This window comes from Notechis scutatus, chromosome 5, assembly GCF_049901735.1.
Source record: "Notechis scutatus isolate UNSWTSFEM ecotype Mainland chromosome 5, rNotScu1.2, whole genome shotgun sequence".
NCBI classification, from domain to species: domain Eukaryota; kingdom Metazoa; phylum Chordata; class Lepidosauria; order Squamata; family Elapidae; genus Notechis; species Notechis scutatus.
The window spans coordinates 57,969,663-57,986,800 of NC_142013.1; the positions used below are offsets into that span (position 1 = coordinate 57,969,663).

A 17,138-nucleotide genomic window follows, 5' to 3' on the forward strand; every position below is an offset into this window, starting at 1 on the left:
AAAGCACCAGAAAGCAAGCCAGAATGCTGTAAGCCAACAAAGAAGAAATAAGAATTATGAGTTAGCAATGTATAGTAATGAAGTTGTAAAAAATAATTTATGGGTGGTTGACAGTGGTGCATCCCACTGTATTACAAATGATAACAAAAAATTTGTAAAAATGTCCATGAGTTCACAGCATATCTCATTGGCAAACGGCTGGAAAATTAAAGCAAAAGGTGAAGGTATTGCTCATTGTTCTTGTATAAATGAGAACATAAAAATGTTATATGTACCTCAACTTAAATTTAATTTGCTTTCAGTTAGAATGTTGGTTAGATTAGGATACATAATTACCTTTAAGGGAGATACTTGTTTAATTGAAAAAGAAAGTAAGAAAATTACTGCATCTTTAAGAGGTGACTTATATGTGTTAAATGATAATGGTTTAGAGGTGGCTAACAGTTTATGAAAATAAGAAACCTCATAATGAATGTATTCACTTGTTACACCGAAGGTTAGGTCATTTAAATTTTAAAATGATTAAGAGAACTGTTCAACTATCTAAAGGAATAAGTTTGAAACCTTGTAATAAGTATTTGCAATGTTCTGCTTGTAATCAAAACAAAAGCAAAGTTATACCGGCAAATAGAGTTGATGGATTTACTACCAAAGAGCCTTTAGAGGTAGTATTTGCCGATATAATAGGTCCTAAAAAGCCAAGTGTTGGTGGTGCTAGATACATTTTAAGCATAATGGACCACTATTCTAGGTATGGTTTCTGTTTTCTAATGAAGAGAAAAACTGAAACGTATACAAATTTCTTTAATTGGTTAAAATTTGCAGAGAGGAAAACTAAAAAGAAATTAGTAACTCTTATAACAGATAATGGTGCGGAATTTACAAATAATAAATTCCAGAGTAGACTTAGAATGGCAGGTATTCAACATAAAAAGTCTGCACCATATAGGCCTCAACATAATGCATTTATAGAGAGAAGAGGCCAAACACTGCAATCAATGGGAAGAACAATGTTATCTGATTCTGGATTACCTGACAATTTGTGGGGAGAAGCTATAATGTGTGGTAATCACATATTAAACAATGTTGTTAATTCAACAGGTGAATTACCATTCACTCTGTGGCATGGTAGGAAACCTGATTTGAGTTATATTCACACATTTGGTGCACCAGCATGGGTGCATATCCCTACACAACTCAGGCACAAAGGCCAACATAGAGCTAAAAGATTAATTTTTGTTGGATATCAAGCAAACCATAGATCTTATAGATTCTGGGAACCAGGTACATCTAGAGTATACTGCAGTGCTAGTGCACAATTCCTAGAACATATAGGATGGAATAGATTAGAGAAAGATTCAGATAATGATGTTATTATAGAACCCTATAAGAGGCAGAAAGAAAAGACTAGTTATAAGAAAAGTCCAATTAAAGAAGAAGTCCATGAAGAGCAAATAGAATCAGATCAAGAGGAAATAATTGATCAAGAAGAGATAGATAGTCAAGAACAGGAAATAAAGGAAAGTCCACCCGTAAGTCCTGTTATACCTAGACGCACAACGCGTATAACCAGACCTCCTGATAGATATCAGGCGAGTATTGTTTGCCAAGTAAATAAAGTTCCTACTAGCATAGATGAACTTAAGATGTATCCTGCTAAGGATCAGGAGAATTGGCTAAAAGCAATGGAAAAAGAGTTAAATTCATTAAAGGAAATGAAGGTTTATGAAGAAACCAAATTACCTCCAGGAGAAAAATCCATTGGGTGCAAATGGATATTTAAAGTAAAGACTGGAAATAATGGGAAAGTAACTTATAAGGCTAGATGAGTAGCACAAGGATTTAACCAAAATGTATATGATTATGATGAGGTATTTGCACCAAATCTTAAGGCTACAACTTTAAGAGCAGCTTTAGTGTGGGCAGCTAAGAAGAATTATATAGTTAACCATTTAGACGTAGAAACTGCATATCTACATGCACCATTGCAGCATACAATATATTTGAAAAAACCGGTTGGTATAAATGATAATAAAGTAAATAGCAATGATTGTTGGAAACTCAAGAAGAGTTTATATGGATTGAAACAATCTGGCTATGAATGGAACCAATATATTGTGAAAGAATTAAACAATATAGGGTTTAAATCTGGTTTAGCAGATCCATGTATGTTTAAAAGAGAAAATAATGAAACGGTGTCATTATTGTTATTATTTACAGATGATATTGCTTTGATTACTAAGACCAATAATGAAGCTACTGAGATTATTTCATTATTAGCCAAAAGGATAAAATTAAAGCATTTAGGTGAAATTAAAAAGTATCTAGGATTGACAATTAATAAAACCACAAAAGGATTTAAGATATCTCAAGAGGATAAAATTTGCCAATTAATTAAATTGTATAAAATGGAACTTTGTAAGCCTGCAAAGACTCCAATGAGTCAGGAAATTTGCAAAATGGATGCTCAAAGTCCCAAATTTGATAAGACCATATATCAATCTTTGATTGGTAGCTTATCATATATAAGCAATTGGTCAAGGCCAGATATAGCTTATAGTATTAATCAGCTGGCACGATATAATAATGATCCACATCAATGTCATTGGCAAGCATTAAAGAGAATTTTAAGATATCTTAAAGGAACAATGCACCATGCATTGTATCTAGAGCCAAAAGGTGATTTGAATCTTAGTGCCTATGCAGATGCAAGTTTTGCAACTGACATAAACACTAGAAAATCAACATCTGGGATGGCTATATTATTTGGTAAGACACTAATAGGGTGGAGGTCAATCAGACAACAGCATATTAGCTTGTCAACGATGGAAGCAGAATTTTCGTGTCTGTCATTACTATGCACTGACTTAATTCTGTACAAACAGTTATTATTAGACATGGGTATAACTGTTAAAGATTCCATTATTGTGTACGAGGACAACCAGGCAGCTATACAGTTAACTACTAATATTGCTGTAAAGACTAGATCAAAGCATACTGATTTAAGATACTTAAATGTTAGAGAATCTGTTAAAAATGGTCTAATTAAACTAGAGTACTGCATGACGGAAGAAAACATTGCAGACCAGTTTACAAAAGCACAAGGTGTTGTAAAATTTAAAGAGAGTTGTGACAATTATGATTTAAAGGTGTAAATGGTTATATTATTGTAATATTATTATTATTACCCAAAAGGGGAGAATGTTAGGGATAACATTGTTTACCCTAACTGGTTTGGGTAAAAATAATAAATATGGTATCATGGTTTGTTAGTTAAAGTGTGTGTAACTTTAACTGCAAGAATGTAATTAAGGGTGTGGTTGTAAAAGCACTATATAAGAAGCGAGGCCATTTCAGCTCTCTCTCTCTGACCTACTGATCCCTAATTACTTGATGGATTGATGACTGTGTTCTTGCCAAAGAAGGAGTGTTTATTTTCTCAACGGAGAGAAGATAAAGATTGGATTTATTGTAAGTGAACTGACATTGGCTATTCAACACGGACTTTGCAAATAGAGTATCCCTGACAAGACTTGACTGAAATTGATATATGACTAATGGACCGTTTATTTGACTATGCTATAATTCTTAAATGGAATAAACTATATTTTTGATAGCACAAGCGTATCTGTATTTTTACTGCGTGTTAACTAGAAAACTTATCTCACACATTTACCTGTCTTCCTATCTGACTTCGCTGCACGTTCTGTTTAGTTTGTTTTCCTTAACACCCGTTGGGGAATCCAGGCTTAACAAATACCATCCCTAGATCGGCGATTGATGAGTTTCCTGAGTGTTTCCCTGCCCTAATCCTGTCAGTTTCTGTTGTTTATTGACTTTATTCAAGGTATGTGTTGGCTGCATGCCAGCTGCAGCTAAATAGCTTGTTAAGTGGTTCTTGGCTAACCTACCTGGAGCTATTAACTGAAGGGAGAGATAAGAAAAAAAAAACCACTCTGACTTTATTTTCAGCCAGTTTTCTGAACTGCACAAGCAGTTAACTAATGGTTCAGGTGAACTGGCTGAATCCCACCACTGGCTTTATAATACCTCACATGATCTTAATCAATGCCCCTGTTAATGCAATTTGAGATTGCATTGGCTTTTTTGGCTGTTGCCGCACACTGCTAGCTCATATTTCATTGATTGTCCACTAAAGTTCTAAGATCCCTCTCACAGTTACTGATATTAAGCCTGGTTTCACCTAATCTGCATGTGTACTTTTTGGTTTTTCTTGCCTAAGTATAAGACTTTATCTTCTCTATGAGGAATTTCATTTTGTTAGATAGCATCCAGTGTTCAAGTCACCAAGATCCATGTGGATCTTGAGCCTATCATCTAGGGTAGGGGTCTGCAACCTTAAAAACTCAAAGAGCCATTTGGACCTGTTTCCCATAGAAAAGAAAACACCAGGAGCCACAAAACCTGGGTAGGCATGGCTAACTCAATGTAACTCATTCCCACCCAGTCACATGACCTCCCCCAGACACACCTACCCAGGTTTTGGGGCTCCCTGTATTTTCTTTTCTCTGGGAAACAGGTCTCTCTCTCTCTCTCTCTCATCTCTCTATCTCTTTCTCTCCTCTCTCTCTCTCTCCTCTCTCTCCCTCTCCTCTCTCTCTTTCTCCCTCTCTTTCTCTCTCATCTCTCATCTCTTTCTCTCTCTCTTTCTCCCTCTCTGTCTCTCTCCTCTCTGTCTCTCTCTTTCTTTTTTCTTTCTTCGTCTCTCTCATATCTGTCTCTCTCTCTGTCTTTCTCTCTCTCTTTCTCTCGTGTGTGTGTGTGTGTGTGTGTGTGTGTGTGTGTGTGTGTATTCCCTCTTGAACCATTTCCAAAGACAGGCGAGGGTTGTTGTTTTTTTTAACTGATATTCTTTCTTCTTCTTTGATTGATTTTTACCATATGATTTAAATCAAGAGTCATTTCAGGTTCCCAGATAAATGAAGCTCTTTCATCCCCCTGCTGTGGCTCCCTGTTGGCTGAACCCACCACTGGCTGGTCCCACCTCTTGCCCTCCCTTCCCAGTCACTCCTCGCCTGGCCTGAGAAGGTAATGGCAATGGCGGTGGATGGAGACTCACTCTATATTCCAGAATGGGAGCGAAGCACCCCTGTACTTGCCTCTTCTTCTGACCCTTGTTGGTGCTGCACATACCTCGGTCACTCTGAGAGATGCACAACTTTCTTTCCGCCCAGAGACACTTGCCCGGCCCAGCTGCAGCTGATGCTCCACATTGTAATGGGCTCCAGGAGGAGGAGAGGACACCGTCTCCCCCATTGTGAAGTGCGCTAAATTTAAGCGTGCTGCACAAGCTGCTGCAAAAGCAGCGAGCAGGCCATGGAGGCGGTGGTGGGCCACTATCTCAGGGCAGAGTGCCAGTTGCTTGTCTCCCCAAGTGACTGAAGTACACGCAGTACTAACAAGGGCCAGAAGAGGAGGCAAATACAGGGGCACTGCACTCCTGCTCAGAGGGCAAATACAGGGGCAATTCGCTCCTGCTCAGAGCTATATGGAGCAAGTCTCCACTCTGGAGCCACAGGTTGCCAACACCCAATCTAGAGTGTTGGCTGTTCCTGCCAGCTCAGTACCATCTGCAAATTTGATGAGTTCTACTCCCTCATTTAAGCCATTTATGCAGATATTGAAGAGTACTGGGCCTAAGATGGAGCTTTGTGGTACCCCACTGTTTACTTCCCTCCATGTAGACATATACCATTAAGGACTACTCGTTGAGTATGGTTTGTCAGCCAGTTGCTAATCCATCTGGTGATGATGCTATCTATTCCACATTTTTCTAGCTTATCAAGAAGTAAGTTGTGGTCCACTTTGTTGAAAGCATATTATATCTACAGCATTTCGTTGGTCTATTAATTTAGTCACTTTGTCAAAGAATGAAATAAGATTAGTTTGGTATGATCTGTTTTTAACAAACTTGTGCTGACTTCTAGTTAATACTTTACCTCCAATCCAATGATTGTAAATACAAACATTAACTCCATTCTTGTTAATTATCCCAGTTCCAGGATGAGCATTCCAAAGGGTGGGGGAATGGTGAGGAGCCAAACTGGAAGGTATGAAACTGATTAGTCTTGTCAGTTTTGAGCTAGCTACCCCAGTTCCAGAGTTGAGCATTTCAAAGGGACAGGGGATGGGGTAAAGGGAAGCATAATCAGGATCATGTAATTTCCCACTTAGTAACCAATTTGCTTAGTGATGGAGTTGCTGGTCCCAATTGTGGTTACTGAATGATGACCACCTGTATAATAATCTAATAATCTTCCTATTTAAAAAATACAGGGAAGGAAGGACTAATGTGAGTCTCCAATATGTTTTCCTCGATAAAACTGCATGGGACATTGTAATGTTAAACAAAACCCTTTCACTATAAAATTGGAGATTTCAATATTTGCATTAAAGGCAGGTAAAAATATTTCTGCTTCTTGAATACTTTTTGTCAGTGATATAAAAAATTTCCTTGTGTGGGAGGGCGGAGCTGGCATCACGATGATATGGCGTGCGCTGCCGATATTTTTGCTTATGGACGATCCAAACAGATCTAAAACGTCCCGAAGAGACTATGAATGTAAAGAGCGCATTCTGTCAATCCCAGGGATACTGCAAAGTCCTTGGTAGATCCAGGAGAAGCTCTTTTTTGCCAGCAGCAAAGAGGCAGCCATTAAAGCTGCTGAAGTTGGGACAGCTCCGAAACAGAAGAGAATGTAAAGAGCAAGTGTGCTGGTTTGGTGAGAGTTTTCCTTTATTTTAAGATTTGAAAAAACACCCTAAGGAAAAGAAAGAATTTGTAAAATCTAAGACAGGAGTGATTAAGCAGTGATTTTAAACAGGAAGTCAAAATTAATATTTCTTTTTTTATTGCTAGACTCTTAATGTATGATTTTTTACTTGGAAACTGGACTGGTTTTCTTTTTTACCTTACTTTTTCTTTTTTGTATTTTTTCTTTTTTTGTCTTTATAATATTCTAAGCTAGAGATTCCCTTTTAGCCTTTTTTTCTTCTAAGTCTTTTCTTCATTTTTAATTAATTTTTTATTACATTTTGTTTGGAAAAGGTGGGGGAAAGTGAAAGTAGAGGAAAATTTGTAACACTGACATCTAGAGGCTTAGAAATATTGTTTCCTTTTTCTTCCTTTTCGACCAGACAAGGCTGAGAAAGAACTGAGGCTTTTTTTTCAAGGACTTTGAGCCTGTTTGATAAGATAGAGGGAAGAGCACGGGAGAGTGTTATTGCAGGTGCTTCTCTGGGTTTCTATCAGTGGCTGGAGTCTGGTGTTGAAACTTACTGAAAGAAGATGATAAGACTCTAGAGAAGAGAGCTATAAAATTGTTTGGAACTTAACAAAAAGCCTTGGATAATTAAATAGGTGCAGTTTGTTTCTTCTCCCTTTTTTTAAGTTGGGCTATTCTCTACTTTAACAAACCCCCTTCCTTATTAGTCTACTATTTTTGATACATATTTGGACCTTTGGCCTTTTGGAATTTGTTTTTGTTTTTTGCTTTTGGAGTCTATTTTTTATCTTTGCATCTTATTTTAAAGGCAAAATCTTAGTATTAATCTTTTCTTTTTCTTTTTAAGGGAGTAGTTTCTTTTCTTTTCTTTTTTTTCTCCCTTCCCATTTCTTTATTCACCTCCTATATTGGTTTTTTCTGTGGCTCCTTTTTTTTCCCTTTTTGTACCTGAGACTTTTTAATTGGATTAAGGTGTTGAAGAACCTGAAGAACTTTATTTTTATTTTTGCCACCCACAATACTTAACAATTTTTCCTTTTTCTGTTTATGTTTTTCTTCTTCTTTTGGGGTTCCCCCCCCCCGCTATTTAACCAATTGATTGGATTAAGGTGTACAAGAACCTGAAGAAAGTTTTCTTTGCTTCCTTTTTTACTTCACTATTTTTACTTGGAATTACAACTGGTTATTACACGAGCGGATTAAGGTCTAGAAGAACCTGAAGATATTGAATTGTTTGAAATGAGCAGGAAACTAGCAGCGTGTCAGCCTTCAAGATTTTTCTCCCTTTGCTTTGCATCTTTCGGCTGTCATAAGTAACGGGGGGGGGGAGGAGGGGGAATAGTTATGGGATGTGAGCTGGAGGTGTTACAAACCAGAACTGTATAAGCTGGGGGGGTACATTCTTGCTTAGGTTTCTATCCTATGCTATGCGCAGCTGCAACCCTTTATCAAACTATGTCAAGGTCAACGGACAGAAGCCTAATCACCACCTGGAGATGCCCACATGATGATATACACAACTTTTAATTGGATGAGCCAATTGAACTATTGGGGGTGGGAACGTTGCCATTACTTTGTATATGTGATTTACGCGCCCATTTTCTCAGATTCAGAATTCTTTTGTTGCTACCACTTGATTTCCAGTAAAAGATATCTTTTCTCTGATTAAAAGAGTCTAAGTATTTCTTTCTTGGATTTTGAATGGAGCACCAGCTGACATTATTCTGAATCTCCACATTACCAGCCCACCCGAAGAAATAATAAATTTTCTTCCAAGGGGATCTGAACACAATGTCAAATCCAGCCAGCGACCAAGAAGACCTGGGAGCAACTGGAGGACAAGATTCTCTGCTGCTGGAGGAAGCAGGGGAACCGACTTGTTAGCAGAACTAAATCTTGGGGAAAAACCAGCTGTAAAACCCAAATGGTCCCTGAGACTCGGTTGGAAGGATCCTGAGGAAAAGCCTCCTCCAGGAGTGACCACTACCCGTCGGCATGGAAGAGAAGGAAAGAAAGAATTTTTTACTAACTCAAGCCATGCATCTTCTAAATGAAGCTATCAGAGAACCTAAAACTGATCAAAGGTATGAGGAAGAGGAGGGGGAGGCAGCCCCAGCCAGAAGAATCAGAGCAGCCACCCCCATAAATCAACCTGGGCTAGCGCAACAGGCAGCAGCAGCCCAGGGGCCCCCAGCGGGAGGAGTAATTGCCAGAAGACGTAAAACTCCAAAGGTGGCTCCGTTGGAAGTAAAATATGGGGGGGATCCCAAGGAGTTAGGATTCTTCCTGGCACAAGTCTGGAGCCATATGGAGGAATACGGAGGGGATTTTTCCTCAGAAGCAGCCAAAGTTAGATGTGTTACTAGGGCTCTGGAGGGAACAGCTGCAAAGTGGATGGTGACTTTGCATAATGATAATGCCCCTGAGCTGATGAATTATGACCTGTTCATGACTGTGCTGTGGGCCAGGTTTGAAGACCCACTTGCTGGACGTAAGGTCAGAATTAGGATGAAGACCATAAATCAGGGGCGGAGATCAGTGGCTGACTACACCCAGGAATTTAGAAAGCTGGCGTGTCATATTCGAGGCTGGTCCCAGGGAGCCCTGATAGAAGCTTTTAAAGATGGGTTGAATGAAGATGTACATCAAAGCTGTATCGCCAGAAGAGACCCCAGCGAGCTGCAGCTGTGGTACGTGCTGGCAGCAGAGGTGGAAATTGATCTGACCCAAAACAGACGTGGGGGGGGCGTTGGTTGGAGCAAGTCCTCCCCCACCCAGCCCTTGAGAAACCTTAAAAACTCAAAAGGGAGGAATGGCGGCAAAACCCAAGACCACTGCTTGCTTCCAATGTGGAAAGGAAGGTCACCAGGCTGCAGATTGCCATGCCAAGCTAGAACCAAAGGGGGTGCCAGGAGGAGGAAGAAAACCTGAAAAAAACCCAGCAAAGCCTCGCGAAGCGGCGTTTAAAGCAGAGGAGGTTGTAGAGATCGCCCCTCCGAAAGGAGAGGAGCTGGGAACTTCAACCTCTTCTGAAGAGAATTAATCCGAATCGGAAGATGACTCACTGGTAAGTCCAAACAAGGGCCCTATGACCATTCCAGTAAGATTAAGGGTACCCACGTCAGGAGCCAAAGAGGAAATGCTGGCCTTGTTAGACTCAGTGCACAAGGTGTGTAATCAGCTCGAAGGTAGTGGAGAAAATGTGCTAAAACATGGTAATGAAATATGTAGATTTTTAGAATATAAAGAATATATAAAGATGTATTATTTTTATCATAATCACAATATAATTATACAATAGATTTGGGATGATAATATGAATTGTCATAAAATAAACCAATTAAAATATGGATTATCTTGCAAAATATGAATGAATAATGGTATAGTCAAATGTTTGATTAATAATGATATCAATGTATTTAGGAATATTTGATAGATAATATGAGAACATATACAAGTAATTGTAAGTGATGACTATGAAGTGGATGCACAAAACAATTTGTAAACCAACCGACACACTGTATGTACATATGTGGAAGATGGCTTGATGTTTTTATGTTGTGTTTGTTTATGTTTGTCTAAAAAATAAAAAATAAAACTTTTTCAAAAAAAATTCCTTGTAAGCTTTGATGAAACAATGCAAATTTTTATTTATTGCATACATATTCATTATTCCCAGCATACCTCTTTTCCAAGTTTATCTATTGTTCTCCAGATATTGATGTAATCCAAATATATGAAAGGGTTCCACGTGGAAGGAAATATATCATACATAGAATAGGAATATCCCTAAAACAGAAAAAATTAACAAGATATAACCAAATTGTTGATTCTTTCTTCTCATATTAGTCTTAAGTTTCCATATGTAATAATTTTGTAATTATAGTGATTGCAGTCAAATGTCTATTAGAAATATATTCAGTAGCATTGTACATGCAAATCTAGAAATGAATCTAACATATAGATACTAAAAAATGAAATGCAGATCTTGACTTCTTCATTACCTTTCTTTTCCAGATTGAGAAATACAAATATAAGCTAAAGCGCAAAGTAAAATTTCAACATTAGCTTCACATTTTTCTTTTACTGCTGTTCTTGTAATTCATTTAATTATAATTTACTTTTATCTGTATTGGAGAGAAATACATACATTGAAAAAGGAGCATTGAACCCTCATGCAGTTGTTATAGGAATTAAAATAAGTGTGTGGCTCTTTGAATGTTACTATTACTTCAGAAAAATCAGGGCATTAATTTTGTTGGATGTATATGATCAGACATATATTTACATTATAGATGGTGCAGTTCATCACCTCTACCATACAATTACTAGGGAATTGGAGGGCAAAGCCTTCCTACACTTGCTGTTGAATAGAAAAGAGCAAAGGAGTAAACAAATATACAAATGGCTTGAGACAGAATTGCTGAAAAGCAAAACAGAGTTCTTGTTGAGGGTTAGCCAGTTGGATAAGACAAGGTGCTTTTCTGATGTAGATTTTGTAAATTTTGTAAAACCTAAGCAGTATTTTTCTTTCTATTTTTTCTTTCTATACGTTCCAGTTAATTCTCTTTATCTCCATCTATTTTTCCTCTATTCTTCCTCTTTTCTCTTCTATTTCCTTTTTGGATCCTTCCTTCCTTCCTTCCTTCCTTCCTTCCTTCCTTCCTTCCTTCCTTCCTTCCTTCCTTCCTTCCTTCCTTCCTTCCTTCCTTCCTTCCTTCCTTCTTCTTTGAAACAAAGGCAGTGTTGGGAGCTGCTTCTCTCATGTGTTTAAAACCCTTTAAAGAGTGGTCTGTACCACACTGGAAAACATTATGACAGCCATTCCAGCATCCTTTTGACATAAAAGTTCACCCAGCAGAGAAACGTATATGCTAACCAGGGAAGTCAACAAATATTACATAAACAAGCAACAAAAATCCATTTCCCTTTGCTATATGTCTTCAGATTTTTTATAGTGTTAAAAAACTGAATATCTAACATTTTATAGATTCTCATTCAATTCATGTTGTTCATATATGAACACTTTCCTTCTGAGTCAACTGCATGCAGGAACCTTTTTATTGGTAGAACCTTTCATTTAAAGAAGCTTGGTCACTTTAAGATGTTCATCCACTAAAATAAGCAGAAACCAATACTATTATGATAAACAAGTCTGCTGATTATATTTTTTAGATCATAATCAATTTAAACAATTGTGTTATCTATCATGTTGCAGTAAGTAGGTCTACTGTATCTGGCCTGCAAACACCTGGAAGAATTTTCTGTATCTCTCCAATGCCATCAAATGGTCTTCTGGATTTTTACAACCTGGATACAAGAGCTGCAATTTAGTCCTTCTTTCTTTTTTTTTATTTCACAAATAAATCTATGAGTCCCAATCCATAGTGGGATGATGTACACAGGATGTCTTAAACTCTGATTATGGTTGCTGTGGAGGGACATTAACCATTCAACAGAAATCCAAAACCACAACTATTAAAATATAAAGTTTTATAAGAAATGTATATATTTTAACATAGTTTCTTTTGTTAAAACATCAGTGCAACCCTTCCACATGGTTTATTATCATTCTGCATCACACAAAGCTAAATATAGTGTGCAATTGGAATAAATAAAGTCTAGCCTAGGATCTAAATCCCCCACAACATAATCTAATCAATTATATATTGTATGTTTCCAGAAGTAATCAGAGCAAATGGGATTCTCACCTTTGTATGTAGGAGGGTAGCCTCACGTACATTCACTTTATAAGTTTCTATGCCAAGTTCTTTAGCCAGTCGCAGAATCCGATTCTGTGTAGGTCCCACATAGGATCCACCAACATCGACATACTTCACTTGCTGGTTCTGTCAAAACAAGAAAAATCATCAGCAATAATAATAGAGGTTCCAATCACAGGAACAAAAATATTCACATTCATTATAAAAAGATAGCTGAAATCTTAAAGACATTGGAGTCTTTAAGATGTGGCCTATGTTCTATATCAGAGGTGTCAAACTCAAGGCCCGCAGGCTGGATTCGGCCCACAGGGTGTTTAGATCTGGCCTGTGAGGCTGTCCTGGAAATAACAAAGGACCAGCCCACAATACCTCTGCTAGCCAAAACAGGGCACAGGGGGCCTTGTGCAGCCTTCCGTGCCATGTTTTGGCTGGCAGTGGTGCAGGAGGCCGTCCAGGCCGGAAAAAGGGTGCGGGAGGATTGCACCAGCCCCCATCCCACACAGTTTTGCCTGGCAGAGTGCTACAGGAGATTGTCCAGGCCAAAAATGGGGCATGGGGGGGGGCATGTGAGCCCCCTCATGCTGTGTTTTGGCTGGCAGAGTGATTTCTTCTTCACTTTATCAGCATCTGCCAACTAGAACTAGGTACCCTCCAAGATCTGGATGGCCTTTCACCCAGGTCTTTAATGAGAGTAAGCGAGTCCCCTCCTATCACTGAGGTTGTCATCTTTTATCTTAATCTTTTACCTGTGATTGATTTAATTGTATTTTTTATTGTTTTGAGCCACCCAAGATCATTGGGAATTGGGTGGTATATAAATATTGTAAATTATTACTCATATTAAATCCTCCTCTGGGGCTGTGTCAGAGGTAGCAACAAAGATTGATAGACTGTTGGAGAAACAGTTTTTAGAGACATCTGGAGAAATTGTCAGTTCATTTATGTTCTGCTCCTATAGAAAAGAGTCAAGCCTCATAGCAGCTGGGGATTCTACATGTCTTTAATCTCTATATTATGGAATTGAGACTATTTGTCTGGAATAGCTGTTTTGAATGCAAAGGGAAAAAGTGCATCTTGAGCCTGTGTCAAATACCTACCATAGCCAAGGCCCCCTACCACACATCTCCACACACACACACAGCCCTCTGATGTGGCCCTCAATGAAATCAAATTTGACACCCCTGTTCTATATTATTAAAGTAACTTAAACATACGGTTAAATGCCCCTCAGTTCTGCTGTACCACTTCACTGTGATGGGCATGCTCCTTGGAAGGAGTAGTGAAGACAATTGACAATATATTCCAAGTAGGGTCACCCAAGGCATGAAGGACACTCCGCCTGCCTACCGAAAGTAAGTAGGGACCTATATAAGGCAGCAGCAATATAGGAAGATGCTGGAGGCAGTCAATTATGTTAGTGACAGTGGCACCAAATCATACTGTATGGAATAAGATAATGGTAAAACACTCCCATATTTTTCCTGAGGAAAACTGTCAGAGTATATTCATGAACTGGAATAGAGCATGGTAACAAGGTCAACCAATGAATAGGCATAGCAACTAAGTCAGCCAATGTCTTGCTTGCCTGCTGAACTAAAATGAAACTGATGTCTGTTTCTCTGCTGAAGTTGAGTTGCTGTTCTGCTCTGAACCTGTAACATGTCTGCTTCTGTTTGAATTTGCTCCATGTTGGAGAAATCTACAACTGGTATTGTAAAATTTTCTTTATATGTTTATAAAGAAGTTAAATGAAGCTTCAGTCATCTCTGTTTATTTTTCTGGTGCCGAATTTACGCTGCAATACTCTGAACAGGCCCAGCCAGCACAGAAGCACAGAAAAAGACTGAATTGTAATTAAAGCTGAGAGACTACCTGTTTTAAAAATAAGAAACAAGGCAAGAGGCTTTGCAGGATGGCTGAAAAAATTAAAGAGAGCTCTCTACCCCTTTTGGGTCAGAAGAACTATATTGTTTGGGCTGCAAAAATGGAATGTTTCCTAAAAGCTAAAGAGCTTTGGAATATTGTTGAAAATCCACCCCAGGCACCATTGAATGCTGTAGATCAGAAGCTGCATGATAGAGCATCATCATGCATCATGCATCATCTTAAATTTAGAAGACAATCAGTTTATCAATGTAGCTGATTTAAAGACTGCAAAGAAAGTCTGGGATAAATTGAGGACTGTTCATGTGAGTATATCTGCATGCAACATCATACAATTATCAAGAAAGTTATACAGAGCTCGTTTGCAGCCAGGAGATTCAGTGGAACAGCATTTTGTTCATATGCAAACTTAGTTTGTGGCGTTAGAATAGCGTGGGTCGAGGATTCCTGAATCTCAGAAAATGCTGCTAGTTTTGAACAGCCTAGATGAAACTTGGGACATTGTTTCTGCAGTGTTTAAATGCAAACCGGAGCAGGAGCTGCATTTAGAAGCCCTTAAAGATCGTTTAATTAGCCATGAGGAGAAATCCCTGAGGAGGAGGCCCAAGGAGCAGAATGGAAAATTCCATAGATTGGCTGTCTCCAGAGAAGAGAGGAGCAGCAGGGGATATCAGGTTACAACCCAGCAACAGAAGAGGTGCTTCATTTGTGGACAAATGACTCATTTAAAGAAAGATTGATTGCAAAGGGGGTGTTTGCAAGGAAGAAACATTTTGCAAGACAGAATAAGTTTGCAAGAAAGACAATTAGCTGATGGACAGGCTGCTGTTGCAAAAGTCAACTATTGCAGGAGAGATCAATGGCTAATTGATAGTGGGGCTAGCCAAACGATTGTTAATAATTCTTTTTTAAAAAATAAAGTTTATTTAAGTTTCATATATTTAAAACATTTAAAATGAAACAAACAAACATATAAACAAATATACATACGTAAGTAATTATATGTAAGATACTACACAGGCATCACATCAAGACTGCCTTCAAAACAGACAGAAAAATTGCAGCCATCCTAAGAAACCCCAAAGATAAAATTGACCTGGAAAACCAAGGCATATATGAAGTCCCCTGTGCATCATGCCCTGCCACATACATTGGACAGAACAATAGAAGAATAAGTACCCACCTAGATGAACACAAAAATGCAGTAAAAAAGCTGGAACACACTTCCTCACTAGTCCAACTCATGAAAGCCACAGGTCATAGCATCGACTTCAATGGCACCAAAACCCTAGCCACTATAGAAAACCCCAGCCACAGAATTATCAGAGAAGCCATAGAGATTGAAAAAAGACCTGAAAGCATGAATAGAAGAGATGACTCCACCAGACTGTCAATTCTCTGGAAGCCTGCACTCTCAAACAAAAAAAACTCCACACCACAAGCCAACCAAACACCTGGACACAAACAGACTCCCCCGATACTTCCAGCTCAAACAAACCCCAACCAGGCACCCAGATGAAACCTAGCTTCCTAATAAATGATAGCCATCTGTTTACTCGGAGCCAAGCCGCACTAAAAGCCTCCAATACAGAAACACAATGTTGCCAGCCAATCAAGATACAAAAAGCTACAAAACAGACAGAAGATATTAGAAACACCAATCAAGCAGAACACAGCAAACTCCAAGACCAATAAACACAGACCAAGACTCCCAACCAATCAGGATGAAGAAAAAACCATTCTGGCACAGTGTAGGCTAGCACCAAATTTAAAACTGAAAGTCTGACTCACAGACGAACACTATAAAGAAGCCTGATGATGGCAGATGAGATTCTACCGAAACGTTGCTACAACTTTAAAAGCACAACTATAATGACGTGGGAAAATACCTGAACAAAGCTGAATACCATATATATATACAAATATACATTTTGCAGCAGGTATTGAGCATTGGTTACATTTTTTTCTTTTTTTCTTTTACCCCATACCATTGATGTGATCTACCTTTTTACAATACCTTCCTCATTCTTTTAATGTTTTAATTTCACAGAATACTTTATAATTAAACGCAAGTCCTTCAAATTTCATAACTTATTCAGTTATCAAATGTTGCTTTTTCTTTAACCATTTGTACCAACAGTTCCAAACTTTGTAGTATTCACTATCTTTGTTGTTTTTTAGTAATTTGGTTAGGCCGTCCATCTCTGCACACTCGTGAATTTTTTTAATGACCATCTCCTCTGAAGGGACAGTAGAGAGTTTCCAATTTTGAGCATAACTTATCCTGGCTGCTGTTATAATGTGCAAGATTAAATATTGATTTTTTCCCTATTTTTGAGTCCATCATACCCAGCAAAAAGGTTTTGGGTTCAAGTTTTACTTCTTGTTTAGTTATATTTAGAATCCAATTTTTGATATTTTTTCCAAAACTTCTGGGCATATGGACATGTCCACCATATATGAAAGTATGTTCCCTGGATGCAGTTACACTTCCAACAATTTGGGGGGAGGTTTGGGAACATCTTAGCCAGTCTCACGGGTGGCAAGTGCCAACGATACACCATTTTATAGAGATTCTCTTTGTACGAGGCTGACATAGTTAGTTTGTAATTTATTTCCCAAATATGTTCCCACTTGTCTAATTCAATACCGTGGCCCAATTTTTTTGCCCAAATTATCATACACTCCTTACTGTTTCTTCTTTTAATTTATAATCCAATAGATATTTATATATTTTACTAATCAGTTTCCTTTCCTCTCCATGCCAAATTTTATCTAATTCTTG

The 17,138-nt window shown here is 38.2% G+C and overlaps 1 protein-coding gene across 1 annotated transcript in view; it reads right to left on the reverse strand.

The window, feature by feature from the left end:
* The window catches only part of LOC113416271 (amine oxidase [flavin-containing] A-like), a 64,074-nt gene that overhangs the window by 26,969 nt on the left and 19,967 nt on the right, over nucleotides 1-17,138 (reverse strand). Inside the window, exons 3-4 of the mRNA XM_026674044.2 lie at nucleotides 12,458-12,595; nucleotides 10,431-10,535 (exon numbers count right to left, since the gene is read on the reverse strand). Coding sequence (XP_026529829.2) covers nucleotides 10,431-10,535; nucleotides 12,458-12,595 — 243 coding nt within the window. The remainder of the gene's footprint in view (nucleotides 1-10,430; nucleotides 10,536-12,457; nucleotides 12,596-17,138) is intronic.